A 21267-nucleotide genomic window follows, 5' to 3' on the forward strand; every position below is an offset into this window, starting at 1 on the left:
CTTCAATCTGCCTATTTTCATTGATGTTCTTGATTTCTATGCTTTTGGGGGGGTATTTAATAATATTTTATGCCATTTTTACATAATTTCAATGTTATGAGTTTTATTAGGTGTCAAGGAAATTTGTGTAAAAGTGTTCCCATATAGTCAACTCCAAATGCACAGTTTCCAGATCCTTGAGTCGGGATGGTTTTAGCCTCCATATACACAGTCATTGCCTGAGTTTACAATCCCACACAAGAAGGGGAGGAGCTTTAATGGTTTTATGTTACCTAACCAAAAGTATACAATGTAAATCGGGAAAAGGAAGCAGTTGTAGATGTAAAGCCAACTTCAAATTAGGCTTAAATATGGAGGCAGTTCATAACAAGGTATTTCTAAGTGATCATAGAAGTAGCAACACTCAGTCACAACCTCTACAATCCAATCTACCTAGGGATATTCCACTGATGGCTACTCCAGGAATAGCCATTTGTATGTCCCCAAAGAGATTTGGAAGATTCAAGAGTAGGAGGGCAGGGAAGGATAAAGGAAACTAATCAGGGATAAGGAGTTGGGAGGTTCACATTAGGTGGTGAGATGCTGGAGATACGGTCTGCTATCTGCAAGGGCAGCAAAGAATGAGAAAATTGGAGCTACAGATTGAGGGATGTGTGGAAGGACATAGTGTCTACATCATGGGTGGATCACTGTCTGCTTGAGTTTAGACTACAGCGATATCAAGGCTCAGGGGCAGGAGATCTATTAAGATGAGCCTCCTTCAGAGCTAGATGGATTAAAATGGCTTTCTGGCATGTATTTATTTTGTCCATAGTATCAGAGCAGCAGAGGGACATGACTGTTTTCAGTACCAACAACAGTTCCATGAATCTAGTTGAATGCTGCTTTGGAGGGTCCCTTCCCCTTCAGGGGTAGTTTTCTGGGAGTACTGTAGTAATGACAGCAAGTTTTTTATGAGACCACATGGATCTCCTTAACTATCAAGACCAAAATCAAAACGTGTTCATTCCCAGTAAGTACTTTTACTTTGCCTGCAGGTACAGCCTATCTAATTCAGATATAGCATATAAGCTAAAGAGCAAATTGCACATTGTTTCTTCTGTCACACAGGCGGGGATCCAATGTCTCACTCACCTTGGACATGAGCAGCTTGGGAAGTGTTGAACCTTTTGTGGTGGCCCCAACACCAAGAGAGAAAGTTGCAGTGGAGTATCTCCAGTCAGCTAGCCGGGTCCTGACAAAGCAGCAGTTGCAAGACACGGTTGCAAGTTCACATTTACTTCAAACAGAATTCATGGTAAACATGCTGATCATTAATTCCAAAAGTAAAACAATCTAAGCAAAAACTAGAATGCATGCTTGACCCGATTGCCCCTACAATACTTCATCATCAAATTCAAAGTGAAGCACAAACTCCAAATATCAAAGAAGTGTAACTTCTATCCCACACAAAACTTCATCTTGACCTGTGAAGCCTTCCATGGTCTTGCCCCCCACAAGCATTCTCTCAGTTTTCTTATGCCAATACATCCATGTCTATTACATTTGCTTGTCCAGATGTATTATCCTCAATAGCCACCTTTTCCATGAATTCTCCCTCTCCTACTAAAGCTAAGCCTAAGTACATGTAACTGAAACAAACACATTTTTCCCCTGCTTATCTCTGCCTCCACCTTTCTTGGTTGTTTCAGTTGTCTCAACCTTTAGGGCATAATCTCCATGAGCAGGGATCTGGGCTTTTTTAACTCTATGAAGTGATTTGTATATTGATGGTTCTATATAAGTGAACAACAGTATGAAAGTAAGTGTCTGCAGACTAGCAGAGATGAGTCTAGAGAAGGCTTCATGTGAAGTATTTGAAGGGATAAACAATACCATGTGCAAATGCATATCAAACAACCTTTTTCTGATCAAAGAAAGCAGTGTTAGGAGCCTCCAAGGGTTAAGAATAAAAAAGCTGAATGAAAGCGTGGTGAACTGTGCCACTTTTTCCTCTGCTTATCATTTTCCCCCAGCTGTTTTTCCCGTAGATGCATAATTACTTCTGAAAGCATGCATTTGAAGTTCTGGAAGGAGAAAGGCATCTTGAAGAGTTATTTCAAGCAGGGAAGGAGTTAGATACTCACTGCTGCTTCTCAAAATGGCAGCCTGCTGGGGGTGCTTTTAATTTTTAAAAAAACCTAGCATATCTCTTATTCTCCATATTTGCAGTAAGAAATAGTTTGCTCTTCACAAATACTGCAATTACTTATTTTGCTTTTTCCCCCATGTAGGAAATTCCAATGAATTTTGTGGATCCTAAAGAAATTGACATTCCTAGTCATGGAACTAAAAATCGCTATAAGACTATTCTGCCTAGTAAGTCCCTTGAAAATGATATTTTGTTCCAGCAGTGTAATATTCAGACCTATAGTTCAGCCTTTCCTTTTCCTATGATCAGCCTGCTGCTTGTGTCAGCTTTTCCATTGCAAACATTGGGTGTGCCTTTTGAACTGGGTCATCTGCAGTGACTGACAAGTAAGGGCTGAAATGAAAGACTTTTTTTGGAAAAGGTCAGACTGACAGCTCCATCCTGTGAGTTGCTGAGGGTGTTCCATGATTTTTGTCAGATTAGCTGCTAAGTTTCCAGTAACACTGAATTCTGATCTTTTGTGGATCTTTACTGAGTTCTGCTTGAATCGAACATGACATGATTTCTTAAAATGATTCCATGTTCTGCTAAATTTGAAATACTTTTATTTTTTGCCTGGCATCGATATCTTTTTTCAGCAGTGTTGGGAGTAAACTTGTTTAATGAGAATTGATGGTCATTGACTACATCAACCAGCATTATGTCTTCTTACATCCAATTGTATTAACACTGAAGTTAGACAGTCCAATCTACTAAATGGATGAGTTCAGCCTGTTGGCATACAAGCCCATGGCAAGACAGGGAGGCCAGGTTCTGAGATGTGCTATACCAGTCACTTCTTTATTGATGTCATAGACAGTTGAGACTAAGATGGATGCCAAATCTTAATTCTGGACTTTGATACTAAAGAGGGGTCTCTGCTTGCAACATTCCTTTCCATCCCACTCCCTAATCAAGTGTATAGCAACAAGCGAAACCTTTCCTGATGCTTCTGCTGTTGCAATCCGGATAACAAAAAGCCTTGGGAAGACCCACCTGTTCTCTAGCCCACAAAGGGTATGAAAGGGCTACTCAGTCTCATCATAATTAATCTTCCTGACTGGAGGGAAAACACCATCCCTGGGGTGCTGCTCGCACCATCCCTGAGCAAGGTTTTTAAAAACCGGCGTCTTCCCGCCGGCGCAATGCAAACCACACCAGCATGAGGCCACTGCTTTTGGCCCCTCCGGTATCTGCGAGGGACTTACCTTGCCTTCCTCTGCAGCTCCAGGCAGCTGGAAAGACACACCCATGCTGCCCTGTGACCCCTGAGGGTTGGAGGGCAGCATGGGCGTGTCTTTCCAGCTGCCCAGAGCTGCAGAGGAAGGCAAGGTAAGTCCCTCGCAGACACCCTGGGCGGCTCAGTGCAGAGCCACCTCTGTGGGCAGTGGCGGCAGCGGGACTGCCCACATGGGACTATGCAAATGGTCCCGATGCTTCACAGTCTTCATTTATGCCATTGGGAAGCCGCTGCCTCTGGCTGTGCGGAAACAGCCTCAGACCCTGGGAGGAGTTAGGGTCTCAATTCTTGTAGCAATAAACCTTTCTTTGAACTGTTAAATCTTGCTTGTGAGTCTTCCACTCTGTTCTGGCCGAGTACTTGGGGAACAGAACAGCAGCTATACAGAATCTAGATGCCCAGCATAACTGATGCTTCACAGTATCTATATACTTAATTTTCTTTGTTGTTCTTAAAGGTAAATACTTTTTTTCTTTTTCACTTCCCTCTTTCCAGATCCTATAAGCAGGGTGTGTTTGAAACCAAAGAATCCTGATGATGCCCTGAGCACCTATATAAATGCTAACTACGTTAGGGTAAGTGAGCTGATGTACCTCATGAGAATTTTCATAATATATTTCATTTTCTTACCAGCAAAATAGTCCCAAATATTTTATCATCCTGCCCTTTTCCCAAATATTTTATCATCCTGCCCTATTACCTTTTCCCACAAATTGTTACCCAGTTCTTATTTCTCTCTATAAATAAAATTATAAATAATAAAATAACTAATGATCTAACCTCTGTGTTGTTTCATACAACATTATTCCATAATTCACAAGCATTTTAATGCAGACCTCTAATGGAAACTTCTTGGTAGTTCTCTTTATTAACCTAGACCCCTATTTCTTTGATGTCTACAAAAAGCACAACTCCTTCTTGTGTTTGTTTCTAAATCAGGGATACGGTGGCCAAGAAAAAGCCTTCATTGCAACCCAAGGGCCTATGATTAATACAGTGAATGACTTCTGGCTGATGGTGTGGCAAGAGGATGGTCCTGTCGTTGTTATGATCACAAAACTGAAAGAGAAAAATGAGGTATGATTTCTCAGATGTCAAGAATCATTAAATTGTCTAAATGGGTGTGAAAATCAGCTGATGATACAGATTTTAATAAAGACATCTGTGAATTACCACGAGACGTGGTTGCTGCTCGGGGCGGGGAGAAGCAAAACCAGCTTATGCTGCCTCAGTAAGGGTGGAAGGGGAACAAATTGTGTTATCAAAAAATCTTACAGTTGATTGGTTTTATGGAGGAGGAATTATTTATTCCTGTTATGCCATATATTACATTTATTAATAGGATGCCATGGGAAAAATGGCTCCCTCCTGTGAGAAGTTTGCAATCTAAATTTGACAAAATAGGAGACAAAAGAATGGGTGGAAAGTAGATTTGGATACCTCCTATCTGCAACTCCCTGACATCCACTTCTGCTTGATAGACTAGCATGGAAATATAGACCCCAAAACTCACTGTCAATGTGGTATTTCCAATGTGATATCATTTCCAGGTCAAATCTAGAAGTAACATCACACAACTCTAGGATTTAGAAGAATTCAGTACCTCCTGAATCCTACAGCAGGGTAACATCATTTCTGGATTCTTCACAGAAATGACATTGTGGTGACGTGCCAATAGTTGTGGGGGTGAAAGGGCTTCAGGAGGTTCAGTACCCTGGCAGCGGCCTCGTGCTGGCCTGGCTCACCAGTATCCATGTGGCGGCTGGAAGTGGTGCCAGGCTTGTGGCAGTGACTATAACATTGGGGGGCAAGAGCCATGATGCTCAGGGGAAGGATCATTTCTCTCTCTTAGCTGGGGGGATTAAAGTAAAGAGAGGGTCCCCGCCTGTAGAAGCCATCTAGCAATCTGAATGTAAAAGTTTTGATATGCTGAAATTGCCTCCATGCCGTCAAGTTTTGCATCATGCATTTCAGTAGTGAAGCCAACACACAACTTTACACTAGAGGAGCTTCCCTTGAGAAATAGCTTGGACAGACTTTGCAAGTCAGAGTTCCATCTTGTGTATTGGAGCAGGTGTGGAGCTCTGATTGAAGCAAGAATCTGTCAACCAACACAGAAGCTATTTACATAATTTTATCATATCCAAAATATATTTAAAATTACATCTAAATGCTTGTATCCTATAGGAACATGAAATGTAAATAGTTCCTTGTCTGACCTGATCATGACACCTTTGAAAATGAGCCCCAATATAATATAATCTGAACAGCTAATTTTTTCTCAAAGAAAATGCCAATTTTTTAAATGGATAGTTACAACAATGCTTGAAAAGGAGGACTTGAAAGACACATGCAGTGGACTCCAATTTATCAGGAAGTGTTGTGCTTGCTGGAACTGCCACAGTAGTGTTTATCTGTATTGTCATGGACTGACAGTGGCAATTTCCTTCTAATAAAGGAAGGGGAGACATCTTAAGAAGTTCCCAGGCTATATGGAGAAAGTCTATGTTTATTTGACCTTCTGACATCCCGCTGGGAAATCTTGGGGAAAAATATTAAGAACTATTGAAATGGTGGATGAATTATTCTGCCATCTCATTTGTAATGAGTTTGGTAGCTCTCTGTCTTAGCTGATATTAAATATCAATGCTTTTAGAGAAAACAGAAGAATCATTTATATTTAGAAACTAATGACGTTGGTGCAGTATGGTTTAGTTTGGAACCCCATATGTATGAGAGACAAGTTCTCGTTCCATCATCAACCGGTACAAGTTGACTGCAGTCTCCCTGGAGCAAATGATTAAAAAATGGCTGCCATATTGAAAATGAAATTCAGATCAGAATAAGATTAACAAGTGTTATTTGCAAAGTGCCTAAAATTAGGCACAAAGGGTTTAGATTATAATTGAGGGAGCTTCCAAATGAAGTTTTTTTCACTGCCTGGAAAACAGCAAACCCCATTTTTAAAACGAATCCCTTTTAAAGGGATCCCCAGGGTTTCCCCCCCTTACAGCCAATTAGATCTAAACCTACTTTGATCCAGTTCTTTGTATTGGCTTCTGGGGATTGTTTATGGGGATTGGCTGCTGGGGAGTATGTAAAGGGATTATGTATTGGCTGCTGGGGATTATGGTAAAGGGGCAGAACTAAACTCTGTTTTCAGATTGTCATGGGGCAACTCACTATTGCTCACCATTCTATTCCATTAGCCCTTCAAAGGGGTTTTGCTTTCTCTGCCAAGGCACACTGTACCACGGTAGGGCAACTCAGCTGTGAGGGAGAAAGGGTAGGTCTGGGTCATGCAGGGCCTCAGAATGTTCACCACTGTGTCTGTACTTTTGTATAAGTGAATTGGAGGGAAATGTGGAAGTGGCAGCAGCAAATAGTCTGGAGAGAAGGTATGTAAATGCAGTTGCCACCCTGCTTTCTGCTGCTGCTTTGGTAGGAGTATCAAACAAACTGGTATGAATTGTTTAAATAAGAGTAAATAAAAGGAACAGGACAAACATGTGACATAGCAGAACAATTCTCCAGTCAGAGAAGAAATAAAGAACTAGAGAAGTATGAAAACCAAAGATGAAAAAGAATGTATAACAATTAGAATTGAAAGACAGACCTTTTCCTCATGCACAGCTTACCACAGATCTTCTCAGTGGTTCAAGCTTGTGTCTTGGCAACATTTTCTGTGAAATCATTCTGCATACCTCCTCCTCCTGCTTGTTTTTGGGGCTTCCCTCTTGTCTCTTCAGTTGCATCTACTCCACAAGCTTCTGCTGAAAACATATTGCTGCCCGAGAGAGGGACCAGTATTGCTCTGAGTTCCCCAAACCACACTCTTGTCTGTGGGTTAGAATTTTGGCCATAGCCAAACCATATTTATTGAAAGCAAAGAAGCATGAGGCGCAGCATGGGATCTGATCTGTACGCTGGGCAGTCCAAATGCTGCCCCCAGTGAAACCTTCCTCCAACCCATTGGAGGGAACCATTAACATGGACCTCAGCTGGGCGGATGGCCTCTTGTTGAAGAACCATTTTTCCACGTAAGGGGTGCAAGCCTCAGTAGCCCCTGCCTGGGCTCCTAACTTTTGGCTTTCTCCACCCCAAATCTCATTAAGAGGTATCACCAAAGACGGTAGCTCCCCAGCTCCCCTCACCATCAGATCAGTTCCCATGTGCAACCCACCGGCCTGGCTATGACAGCGAACACATGTGTTAACATTGACCAAGAAAAGGAGGGCTGAGGTGGGTGGGAAACTTGTTGGCACCTCACTTGAGGAGAAGGGGCTCTGGGCCAGGCACAGGCTTATCAAGGCTCCTGGCCTGCCCCTTTTGATGATGTCATGATGACACGCAGGCATCATGGTGTCTTTACCCCTAACAGGCATGACTGCCACTTGCCTTCTGCTCTTCTAAGGGCAGGGGCGGCGGGGCCTCTTTTTTGTGCCCTCCTGGGCAGCAATAGCAGTCGCGGTAAGTCACAGCTGCCCTTTTATTCCCAGTAGTGGTGGGATGTAATCCATGATGCAGAAGAACAATCCTCCCCCCTTTTTTCTTTTCCACAAGAACTCTAATGTTACTGCGCAATTACATTTTGAAGCAGCAATTCAAAAATTACTCAGCCTCCATTTCCAGTATTGAGAACTACCAACCCAAAATGGAATCCAAAACAACTTCTGAAGGCACATAGCCACCCCTACACACACACACAAACACACACACACACATTTTTGGGCCAAATTTGATCTTCAATAATGCACGGTAATTAGTGTAGCAGTCCCTGATTACATGCAATAATTACGCCTAGCGCTGTTTTCAATCTCCCCCAGCTTCCAAATCATTCTTTGTCCTAACATTAAGATTGCAAGTACTATGTGAAAGTGACAAAACTGATCCAATAGACCGTGCTAGTTTGTTCTGCCTCAGTGTTACATTGCTAGTTCAATATTTCAAAATAAATAAAATTTAAAATCCTTTTGAAAACAGAGTAGGAAGGAAAGGAGGAAATGGCTGAAGGGGAGGTTGGCCAAACTAGCATGGTCTATTGGAGTGGATAAGAACGTGTTGTTTGCACAAAATGGAAGCCAGAAAAAAATACTACTGCAATAGGCACCATTATCTGAAGGAGCAGGAACATGTAGCCTGCTCACCCACTTTCCATGCACAAAAAACCCCAAACATTTTTGGCCAAATTAGAGCTGCAGTAATACGCAACTGTTACTGCAGCAGTCCCTTATCAAGTTTCTCCTTCAAAAGAAACTTCCTTGTCAATTTCATTTGTTCCTGACTGCAGACACAAAGTGTATCTTTGCCTTAATATTACATTGCTAATTCGAGATTAAATTGACAAAATTTATACAATCAACTTGGCTTGCATCTGTGCACTAATGTTGCATTGCCTATGATATATGAAAAAGAGAAAACAAATTAAAAATTCCTTTAGAAAACAAAGGCTGTTTCTGCACACATGCAGAACCACAGCTCCACCAGCATAAATTGTGCCGGTGGAGGCTCAGGGACAGTTTGCACGCTATCGTGTGAGCAGCCCCAACTTTCCCCCCAGCCGGACAGCGGAGCCACCACTCAGTCAGCCCCCTCCACTGACCTATTCTTCCAGCATCACCCCGGAGGGCTGAGGGACCCGCCCATGCTGCCCTCCGACCTCCAGGGGTTGGAGGGCAGCATGGGGAGCTGAGTCTCTGCAGCTCCCTCCAGAGCCGCATCGCCTTTCGGAAGGAAGAGGTCCAGTGGAGGCTGAAATTGCTGGAAGAAGTGGCATCTTCTCCCAGCGGATTGTGGTTTACTGCACCACATGGCATACAAAAAGACGCTGCTTTGCAAAAACCTTGCTCAATGAGTGAGCTTTAAAGCAGTGGCTTCACGCTGCTCCTGGATGGCCAGGGTGGTGCTACTGCAATGCAGCAGCGCCTCCTGTGCAAACAGCACCCCAGGGATGCCGTTTTTGCAGTCCCTGGGGCGCTGTATTCTGCCCATGCGGAAAGGACCAAAGGATGAAGGGGAGGGTGGGCAATTACACAGGACTGTTTGGTGGGGTGGGAAAATAAAGACCGTTTCAACATGATCACATGCTCAAGGGAAGCTGGTTTGGAAATAGATCCAAAAATTGTGATAAAAGTGCTTGAGAAAACAGTGGGGGGTGGGGAATGAAGGAAAACCAGTTCCAGAACCACAGGGGCAGGGGGAGTGTAGAATTCAACGAAAAAAACATGACATTTGGGGGCAAGATACATTGTAAGCAGTTCATATGGGAAAGGCCATAAAGAGAAGCTAAAAAGTAAATACCTAGTTGGAGCAGAAATTCCATCTACCTTTTTTGGGGGATCTTGCTTCACACCCTCAATTATTTCAGAGCTAAATAACCAAATTGGACCCCCCGAGGCTGGGCCCCCTTAGCAATTGCAAAGTGATTAATAAGTAGCAAAGGAATTAGATCAATCTACCGCTCTCATTGCAGACACTGGTATCACATTATTAATCTAAACTTAGCATTGCTGGCTCATGTCTACTCTTTAGTGAGAAATAATAAGTGAAACACAGAGAACTTTCCTGACCCTCCCTGCAATAGCAGCAACCCCAGTAATCAATAGGAGTGTGCTGAATGACATGCCAACTGGAAAAACAAGGTAAAAACCTTATGACTGAATCATTTATTTTTGCTGTGAGTTAAATATGGAAGTATAATAACAGAACTTCTTCCATTATCTCTGGTTTTCTCTTTGGAGAACTGCATGGGTTACCACTTCCCACTACAATGCATGGAAGGAATATTCAGCCCTGCTTACTCACTGGATCAGAATTGTTTTAGGAATGAAACCTAACAATGTAACAAAATGCAAAACAAATATATCTTAAGTTCCATAGACAAAACATTCTTTTTTGCCATTAAAATGTGTAGGCAACATTTCCTGAAACTTGCTTAGGAAAACATAAATCTATTCTAGCAATTTAAAGAACTATGTTTAATATTATGATGGATAATTTTGCTGCATGAATGTTGACTGGTTTCAAGTCATTAACTTTTCAGGTTCCAAACATAAATTGCCTCTATACTGAAGTGTGTGTGTGATTATAAACATTGCCACTGATGCTGTGATAATCCCCCCCCAAAGAATCTTTTTGTATTCTGTTCCCCATAATAGTGATCATTGTACAGCGAAAGGAAATACATCAAAGGATATATGCAGTTCTCATTCCTAAAGATTTTTGAATCTTTACCACCGTGTGTGTAACACACACACATGCGTGTATATATGTGTAAAGTGCCATCAGGTCACAGCCAATATATGGTGACCCCCAGCCTACAGGAAGCATAACATCATTGCCGCAATTTAAAAAAAAATTGTTCAGCACATGGTGTTAATTCCTTCAGATTATAGTCTGAGGGGAAAAAATAGACTACATGCGTACACATGTACTTCAGTGACCTAAGATTTGGTCTCATTGTGTATGAAATTATTTGAATTATTTCATACAGTTCATATACACGTAGGGGGGTGCCATGGGGGGCTGGGGACCCAGGGGGCGATTTTGCATCCCCCACTTGACAAGATTTGTTGTACCCCCTTGTCCCTAGTGGAGTTAATCATTAATGACTGGTTCTCCGAACTGAGGGAAGGAGACGGCTCGGATGGGCGCTGCAGCAGCAGCAGGCCGGCTTCTAGCAGCAGGCCAGCTCTGTCTTTAGAAGCCTCCCCCATGCTGACCCAGCTCTTCCAAGCCGGGTCGGCGCAGGGGAGGAGGAGGGTGGGGGTGATTTTGAGCACCTCCCACCACCATTTCACCTGTGGGTGGTATGCCCCTGCCCTACCCAGACATGTAAATCTGTCTCCACTCAGTCTTATGTTCTGGTAGCACATGGTCTGGTTCAGAACTCTGCCTAAGATAAGATTTTTGGAGACTTCTTTTATTTACAGATTATTTTGTTTACAAATGGTAAAATAAAGGTTCAGAAATTTCTGACCTTGATTTGCCCCGAACATGCATAAACACTGTGGAAAGGCAGGCAGTTGGTTGCTAAATCACTAATTCCCTGAAATGCACAAGTGTGGCAAGTCATTCCTGTGGTAATCAGTCATTGGTTAGTGGGAAAAGAAGGCACTAGGCCAGGGGTAGGGAACCTGCAGCTCTCCAGATGTTCAGGAACTACAATTCCCATAAGCCTCTGTCAGCATGGCCAATTGGCCATGCTGGTAGGGGCTGATGGGAATTGTAGTTCCTGAACATCTGGAGAGCCACAGGTTCCCTACCCCTGCACTAGGCAGAGCCTTTAATCAGTCATGTGGAAGGGAACGTGGTAGTTCTTGGCCTTCTTGGTGAGTAATTCCAGAATCAACCAGCTGCTGGCAGTGTACTGAAAGAGAAGCATCAGATAACTTCTGAAAGACAGGTGGGCTGGGAGAGTGGCATATTATTGGGTATAAACTCTGGCTCTGGACAACAGCTGGTGCCTAGATGCCTCAGAGGGCCAAAACAAAGTGGTGCCCTCAGGGCTGTTCCATCACAAAGTGTAAAAGCTTTCTCATAACAAGATCTCTGCTGATGTGGCAGCTGGATCCTTTAAAGAGGTTTAAGAATGCATTTTAGGATGTTTAAAAACATGGTGAATACTTTATGTGTCCCTTCCCCCTCCAAAAAGCCCCCCTGAGGACTCTAGTCTTCATCAATGTGTGAGTACTCTCAGAAGGAATAAAATTCTGCATTGTGGTATAATTTGGCTAGTTCTGTGCAGGCACAGGGTAAATGAATTCAGGAGGTTCTAAGACATTAATAGCAGAAAGAACACATTTTAGTTCTTCTTTCAATATTTATGCATAGTTCACATTTAATATCCTGTGGCCTACTTTCCCTACCCTTCCAAATTATAGTGTTTGAAATTTTCTATTGAAAATAGCTCTCAGCAATCTGGAGAAATTGCCATTAACCTGTGTCATTTATGGGAAATTTCACTTTCAGGCTGGATGTTTATAGTTGCTGCACCATCATCTGCGCTAGTCTGGATCTCCTTGTCATAAAAACAATGTTTATAACTGAATATTGGTTGGTACAACTTCCTCATAATCAGACCCAGTACTGATATAAAGCTGCTTGAACTTCAGTCTCACCATTGGGGTGGAATGCAAGTTCTGAGGCCCTCACAGAAGTGTCTGTGTTGTTACCCAAGAGTCCAGAAGCATGTCTCTTATAATAACATTGCTTCTTTTTGAAATCCTTCTACTCTTGATGAGTCTAAGTTCATTTCCTGTTCATGAGTGATGACACCCATGGGAATCTTTTGCAGGATGCAGCCCAATGACTGTGGTGGGCCTGTATATATTTAAGAAGATTATGTAGGCTATCTTCACAAGTTATGCCAAATGCACATAGTAGCAAGGGAGTGAATGGCAGGCCTGCCCCCATCTCTCCTCCCCCCTCCCCCAATTTGTTACTCTCTTCAGCAGCCCAATTGGATTTCCCAGTGTTAACTATGGAGACCATAACAGCATCAGGACTATAAATTTTGAAAAAAGTGAAATATGGTGAATAAATGACTGTTTTCAAATATAAAGAAAGAAACACCAGTCAAACAAAACAATACTCTTTCCAAGAAAGCTGCTTCAACAGTTAATGTTACCTTTTTCAATAATGGTACCTAGTATATTTTTTTAAAAAAAATTCTGCATGACTTACAATTGTAAAGAATCAGGGATAAAGTCAAGAATTGCACAGTCTGAGTCACAGCCTTCAACAGATTTCAAAAGTGGCTTGTGGGATTGGGAGGGAGGAAGCTACTCTGAAACAAAGAGAGAGCCCCCCCCACCCCCCGTTCATGTGTGCTGACATTGTGGAAGTTTCAGTAATCTGTGGATAAGTTTTGAGGAGTGCTGCTGGAAGGAATATTCCTGGCAAGGAATATGAGAAAGATAAAGGCATTGTATCTTACTGGAAGTGACAGGCAATAATAATGGAGGGTGGTTTTAATCAACCCCAGTGCAAGCTGCCAATGAAAGGGCCGGTAACAAGACAAGAATAACATTCCTTAGGGAGCAACAGAAACCTGGTGAGAGCTGCAGATGGTACACTCATTTATCAAAAAATCTCCGAGGTGGACACCAGGATTATTAATGGGCAAGGAGCATTCAATTTTCAGTATTTCAGCTCCTACATCTTCCTAGGGAAGTACATATTTATAACAGTTATTATATTATTATTAGCTCACTTATGCTCCAAGGTGATGTTGGATAGCTGCTAAAACTTTTTAATGCATGAGTCAAAAGCTGATTTTTTTTTAACATTTCTGTTATCTAAATGGAGACTGGACTTAAGGTACATAAGCGTTCTTTGATCCCTAAACAACAAGTGGATGTATCTCTTTGAATGAGACTTCTTAAACAGGGCAGTAGAATTTCATCTAACAGAATATGTGGTTGTCAGATGGGCTGAAATTTTAAAGGTAATTAATATTTATTTTTTATTGGGGGAGTAAGAGCCTAATCAGCTTTTGAATTTCAAAATAAGCTTATTTTTCTGTTCTTTTTATTGATAGAATTATCTTATTGTGGGTTTTTAATGGATCTTCAATAGCAAGAGCTATAATATGGAAGTATATTAGGACTATCATATGGAAGTATATGCATTTTTAATGCTCAGTTTGAAGATTTTATGCTCAGTATGCTCAGATTTTGTTACTAACCATGGTACCTGGAACCCTTTCAGCAATTCCACTCAATTTGCTATCCACTGACTTATTTGGGGGGCTTCAGGCTGCTCGTGACATAATTTAGAAATACATTCCCTGTACTCAGAAGCCTTTTTCACTAACCTGTTAGTGTGGCGGGGGGGGGGGGGGGGAATTACACTGTATTTTTGTACTGCAAATTACTTTGGGTCCCATTAGAGAAATAAACACATAAATGCTTAAATAAACACATAAATAAAATAAACTGACCATACTGGCAGGGGAGTATTGTCATGAATGCCATCTTAATTCATACCAATGACCTATTCAAAAATAAATCAAGAAACCCCTGTTTTTCCCCTGACTTTACTTCCGTATTCTGTTTTCCAGAAATGTGTGTTGTACTGGCCAGAGAAGAGAGGGATATATGGAAAAGTGGAAGTGCTTGTTAACAGCATGCAAGAATGTGAGAATTATACTGTCCGCAGTCTTACATTAAAGGTAACACATAACTGATCTCTTGAAACTGAGCAATGTGATCTGAAAGCAGAAGGGGATTGAAAATAATCTGCACATAGTGAATAGCTTGTGAATCTCATTGACAGGGCATAAAGTCAACCATTTAATAGATTTCAGGGAAGTAATAGAATGAATATGGCTTCCTATCAGAAACCAGAGAGCAAGCATGGACACCCTGATCTGATGCATGGTTTTAATTGTCTGTGCTTCTACCATATGTCATATCAGGTATAGATATAAACCCTGTTCTTAAGTTACAGTGAACAAATATACAATTCCTGTATAGTGTACACTTGAGTAATTATAATTTTACTCTGAATGCATATACATCTGAACATGTGATTAACCCCTCCCCCCATTTATCCGGATGAGTCACTTCATGGATGGCTTGGCCAGGTGTCCACTGAGGGTAGGGAAACTCCCAACCATCCCCTCTTTCATCTGCAGTCATTTCAGTAGCGATTGAGAGGCAAAAGGGGATGACAACACTTCTGATGTTTTGACATCATGACTTGTCCTACAATGTTCTAGTAACTGACTCTATATTTACCGTAGAGGGACCCATCGAAAGTCTGGGGACTCCTAGAGGGAGTGGTATCAAAGTATCAGTGACATTTCCTTTCCCAGGCCCCACTCCCAAACAACTTTCAGAGAACACAGGCCTGGCATAGTTAAGTTAAGACCACTGGATAAAATCCCTGTAGGCTGGGGGGAGGCACCCCACTAGTCTATTGGCACCCCAACCTCAAGGCAGCTTCACATTTGAATTCTTTGAGAACCTTAGGGTGTATGCCACCTGGATCTGCAGACCTGTCAGTTTTCAGTTTGCCATTTAGTCCTAGAACTTAATATTTTATCACCTCTTTTATTTGTTTGTTTGTTTGTTTGTTTTTAGACCGCCCTCTCCAGTAGGCTCAGGGCGGTGTACATCATAATTAAAACATAAAATAAAATATAAAACAGTAGTTCAATCTGTAATTTAAAACAATCAATATGGCGACAGTTCCCTCCCCCCAACCCCATCCACAGGGGGCCTGGATGACATAAGGGTCTGATGGCTATCCCGGCTGGCCAAAAGCCTGGTGGAACAAGTCCTGCTTTTACACAGGCCTCCTGCGTGAAATCCTTTGAAGGTCCCGCAGAGGCCCTGAGTCGATCATCCTTAGGGGAGCTCTGTCTCCATCAGGTAGGGGCCAGGGCTGTGAAAGCCCTGGCCCTTGTAGAGGCCAGCCGGATCTGTTTTGGGCTGGGGATTTCCAGCAGACGCTCCGAGGAGGAGCAGAGAACCCTAGCAGGGCAGTGTGGGGAGATGCGGTCCCTCAGATATGCAGGCCCAATCCCGGTAACAGCCTTGAAGGTCAAAACCAGTACTTTGAAGATGGCCTGGAACTCGATGGGCAGCCAGTGTAGATAGTATAAGACCGGAGTGATCCGGTCCCAGCACGATGTTCCCATCAGTAATCTGGCTGCTGCATGTTGCACAAGTTTCAATTTCCGGAACATCAACAAAGGCAGGCCAGCATTGAGCGCGTTACAATAATCTAATCTGGAGGTGACTGTTGCATGGATCACAGTGGCCAGGTCGGAACGAGACAGATACGGGGCCAGTTGCCGCGCTTGCTGCAAATGATGGAAAGCTACCCGGGCCGTTTGAGCGACCTGGCCCTCCATCGATAGTGTGGAGTCCAAGGTCACGCCCAGGCTCTTGACAGACATGGCTAATTGTAAGGCCTCGCCGTCTAGCAATGGCAGGCAAAAGTCCACCGGTCTCTCCTCCCGTCCCAGCCACAGGACCTCTGTCTTTGTAGGATTGAATTTCAGCCGACTTGCTCTCAACCAACCCCACCACGGCCTCTAAACAACGCTGGAGAGCTCTTCAGACACTATTCCTAATAGCAATGGCTCTGACAAGAATATGTGCCCAACATTTTCAACATTGAAAACAGAAGCAAAAATCTGCCATCTCTCATAAGTAATCCTGTTATTCTTTTTTCATCCAAAGGACCATCAGCCTGCATGGTCAGTTTCTGACTCCTGATATATTTGAAAAAATCCTTGCTTGTCTGAATGTTTTTAGCCAACGGTTCCTCACATTCTTTGTGCTGACCTTATTGTCAAATCACATTTGTTTTGCCAGGAGCATATGCTGAGCTCCTTTTTGTTCACCTTGGTCAGGGAAATCTCCCACTTTTAAAAGAAACTTTTTTGTCTTTTATGACTTTCTTGAGTCATTAAACATGTAGGTATCTTTTTAGACTTGGCAGTACCTTTCGTGATTTGAGGTATGCATTCTACCTGAGACTCAATTGGTGGATCTTTAAATTGTTTCTAGGAATTCTGGAGGGAGTTGATACTTTTGATTCCACCATCTAACTTCTGCCTGACTAATCCTCTCATTCTGGCAAAGGTCTTCCTTTTGAAATCCAGTGGTTATTCTTGACTTTGGCGATGAGTTTCTGCTGACTTGAATGCTGAACTTAATAGCATTGTGGTCACTGTTCCCAGTCGGTGCAACAACATTTAAATCTCGCACTAGGCTTCAAGTCCCACTCAGAACCAATTCCAGAGTTGCTGTACCTCTACTTGGGTCTGTGGCTAACTGCTGTAAGGCACAAACATTTATGACATCTAGGAAGCTTGTTTCTATGAGATGACTCAATCACATATTTATCCAATCAATGTGAAGGATAGTTGAAGTCATGAAGTTCAAGATAGTTCAAGTATTACATCACTCTCTCCTTTGGTCACCTTCCTTATTTCCCTCCCCATCTCATGATGTGCCTCCTGCTTTTGATCAGAGGAGCAATAATATAACTCTACTTTTAAGTAGCACCCCTCAGTGTATAAAGCCAGACCAAATAATGATGTTTTAGCAAGGCAATTCTACTCACATAAGCAGAACTTTCCATTGATAGCCATACAGGAGAGACTGTCCTTTGGCATTCATGAACTTCCATCTGCCAGATGTCATGAGGACAGGGCTCTAAAAAGTACTGATCAGTCCATATGCATATTGCATGTTGAACAGAAAAGGCACAGAGTCATTGTTCTGGAGAAAAAAAATGTGATATATGTTTTTGCCTCCCTTTTGGTGAATAATAAAACTTCACCATTATTTTCAGCAAGGAAGCCAATCAAAATGTGTCAAACATTATTGGTACACATCCTGGCCAGATCACAAAACCCCAGATAGTGCTCAACCTCTTCTACAGCTCATGTTGGATGTAGAACAGGACAGGATGGCATCAGCCAGGAGGGGGCCTGTAATTGTGCACTGCAGGTAAGTCACACTTTTCTCCCTCAAATGCTGCCAGTTTTGTACAATGTGCTAGAGATGAGTCAAAAAGACTCTCTACATTAATGTGCTTTTTTCTGAAATCTTGCTTACACATAAGTAAGATTTGATGATATATTTGAAATATTTCACAGACTTACCAACTCCAGGTTGGGAAATTCTTGAAGATTTGTGGGAGGTGCCAGGGAGCAGGGGAGGAGCAAGGGGGAACTGTGCCCATCCCGGAATGCCCCCGCCATGGTGGTGCCCGGGCATCACACACCCCTACCCTGTTGGCGCTACTCCACTGCCAGGGAGGCCCAAGTTCTGGGAGGGAAAGGAGTTCAGTGGCAATAGAACCTGCCCTCACAACCTGCCATTTCCTCCAGGAAAATTGAACTCTGTAATCTAGAGATCAGTCATAATTCTAGAAGAACCCCTAGCCTTACCTGGAGGTTGTAAACTTTAGGATAGAATAGAAAGAAAAACAGGAGTAATGTGATTGAAATGCAGATATGAAGCTAGATAAGGCTCTCTTCTTACAGTCTAGCAAAATATTAAGGGCAGGCCCCTTAACTCACTGTGTCACTTTGATAGTTTGATATTTCACATACACACACACACACTGCTGCATAAAACAAAAGTTCATCAGTCACTTTGCATGTCTCATTTTATTTAACAAGGATTTATTTAACAAGGATTATTCACAACTCCATTACTATGAAGAATTTTAATTCAGATTCCAGTGTGGTCAGTGTAATTTCTAATGCACTAGAAAGGCTACAATCATGGTAGAGTTACTTTTGGTCATCCTTAGACCTAATTGCCTAGACATAATTGCCTAGACATAATTGCCTAAGGATTGGAACATGTGGCAATGACTTACTTTCCACCAGTGGGTGTTCAGGACTCAAAGCAAGTTCTGCACACCTTTTGGTGGGAAGTTCATCCCACACATTCTAACCCCTGCCCTCCCTTTCCCACCCACCAAAAATGAAGCTGTGCCAGTGAGGAAAAGTTGACAAGCTGATCTTCTCACCATGCCCAGCAGATGTCTTCCTCTGCCCTCCCTCTCCCACTTGCCAAAGATTAAGCTGGGATGATGAGGAAAAGCCAGCAAGCTGGCCTCCTTGCAAGTCTGGCAGATCTTCCCCCACCCTCTCTCTCCTACCTGCCAAAGATGAAGCCAGGTCCTGTGAGGAATTGGAGGTAAGCTGGAAGAGTCCTCAAACAGCACTCACCAAGCAAACATTGATTAAGTGTTTCCTAGGGGTGTTGGGTACAGATAAAGTCGGGAATTACTGGATTAAACCATATGTTATACCCCAATTCAGTTTGCATTTAACATGTAAGTCACCATAAACATGGGGAGGGGACAAAAAAGAATGAACATGGTGGCAAGAGTGGCTTCACCATTCTATCCCTTCTACCCTATCAGAAGTGGGACAGTGGCAGTGGGCTGGTTGTTATACTTCCAGTTCCACACGTCTCCTGGATAGACATGTGGACCCAGTAGTAAGACAAACAGACCATTCTCTGTGGTCTTTTAATGCTATAGAAAATATGTGGCATGGAAAGGAGGGAATAGTGAGATCTCTGTTGCTACTGTGCATGCACTCAGGAAACAATCCCCCCTCCATTTTTAAGGTGAGTGCCAGGTTACATGTTAAATGCTAGTTGGGTTGTGGTTCCCATACAAACCTGCTCTGATTTAATGTACTGTCTAATAAAACTGTTAGATATACTGATTATTCTTTCTTCATCATGGATAACAATTTGGAGCACTTACAACCTAGATGGTGGTGGAAACTGATGACTGTCCTTTAATCAATTTGGTTTGGGATTCATTTTTACTTTCAGTGCTGGAATAGGCAGAACTGGATGTTTCATTGCTACTGCCATTGGTTGTCATCAGCTGAAGGAAGAGGGAGTTGTTGATGCTTTAAGTATTGTCTGTCAACTACGTTTGGACAGGTGAGATAATATATAATGTGACAATCATTTATTTTTGTCAATTAGATCTCTTGTAACTTTTATTTGCAATTCTGTTGTAATCTCATTAATTAAATGTATTCCAATAATGCCAGACACAGAAATTTGTGTGAGAATAAAGCAACATGAGTAATCTGAAGGAGTTCAGAGACTATGCATTGCAATTCCCTAACAGGGTTTTAAAGAAAAACCATTCTGAGAAGTCTTCAATTCTGGACTTCAAACTCAAAATACCATCCTCAACTACTTTTCTCTACAGGAGATTCAGACATGGATTTAAATGTAAGAAAGCAATGAGGGAGCAAGATCTGGAGTGAAATCACAGTTAGCAGAAAAAGGGCAATGCTTCTGCCATGCCTCTATTCAAAATTTAGCTTTCCAATGGACCTTTTCCTAAAAAAAAAACCTGTTAAGAGTTATGTCATATGAATTTGAATGCAATATCTAGTTTGCCCTTGAATTTGAGCAATATTTATTTGCAATTCTTTCTTTTTTGTGTTGTATTTTTGTTTGAGATAAAAGCCCAAATGAATAAAGTGTGTGTGTGTGTGTGTGTGTGTGTGTGTGTGTGTGTGTGTGTGTGTGTGTGTGTGTGTGTGTGTGTGTGTGTGTGTGTGTGTGTGTGTGTGTGTGTGTGTGTGTGTGTGTGTGTGTGAAGTGCAGTAAAGTCACAGCTGACCCATGGTGACCCCAGCAAGGAGTTTTCAAGGAAACTGAAAAGTAGAAGTGGTTTGCCATTGCCTACCTCTACAGAGTCTTCCTTGGAAGTCTTCTTTCCAAGCACTGACCCTGCTTAGTTTATAAGATCTAATGAGATCAAGCTGCATCATGCTGCCTTCCCTCTGAATGTTAGGTGGTAGAAACTTAAATGAATGTGTTTGTCCTGAAAATGGTTGGCCCTGTCTGCTGTTTCCTATGAAAGAAAATGATATATCTGAAGACTCTGAACACATTGAATTCAAAGGATCAGGTATCAACAGGAATATAGAATGAAACAGTGTTTCTGGCATTATATCGCAGAATATATTCTCATTAACTGGCAAGGTAGTATAGCAAAGAGAGACCTGACAGGGCCAGGATATATAAGATAGTGTATCCATGTCTATGTATTCACATGTAAAATGAAGGATGGAAACTGTTCTTTTTCACAAAATAGATCTGTCATGCTGAGGTATCACCAACCCTCCCGCACCCATAGGCAGGAATGTTCCCTAATTCATCTGTAATTCACTTCTTCTGATCATCTCTCTGGTCAGCTTTACTATATTTATTGGGGGGGGGGGGTATTCAATTATCCCACCCTGTAACTCACTAAAGTAAATGTATAATTGAACTACTAGGTGAACAAACTAAGATGATCTCCACTTTTTCTCTCTTGTGTTTGATTTCAGAAGTTATCA

At 42.2% G+C, this 21267-nt stretch overlaps 1 protein-coding gene across 2 annotated transcripts in view; it reads left to right on the forward strand.

Moving 5' to 3' along the window:
• Positions 1-21267, forward strand: part of PTPRR (protein tyrosine phosphatase receptor type R) — a 133258-nt gene that overhangs the window by 104382 nt on the left and 7609 nt on the right. For both annotated transcript variants that reach the window (XM_048500790.1, XM_048500791.1), the window contains 7 exons: positions 1111-1297; positions 2274-2358; positions 3906-3985; positions 4350-4487; positions 14473-14583; positions 17724-17881; positions 19736-19849. In XM_048500790.1, the coding sequence (XP_048356747.1) occupies positions 1111-1297; positions 2274-2358; positions 3906-3985; positions 4350-4487; positions 14473-14583; positions 17724-17881; positions 19736-19849 (873 nt within the window). The remainder of the gene's footprint in view (positions 1-1110; positions 1298-2273; positions 2359-3905; positions 3986-4349; positions 4488-14472; positions 14584-17723; positions 17882-19735; positions 19850-21267) is intronic.

This window comes from Sphaerodactylus townsendi, linkage group LG06, assembly GCF_021028975.2.
Source record: "Sphaerodactylus townsendi isolate TG3544 linkage group LG06, MPM_Stown_v2.3, whole genome shotgun sequence".
In the NCBI taxonomy this organism is placed as follows: domain Eukaryota; kingdom Metazoa; phylum Chordata; class Lepidosauria; order Squamata; family Sphaerodactylidae; genus Sphaerodactylus; species Sphaerodactylus townsendi.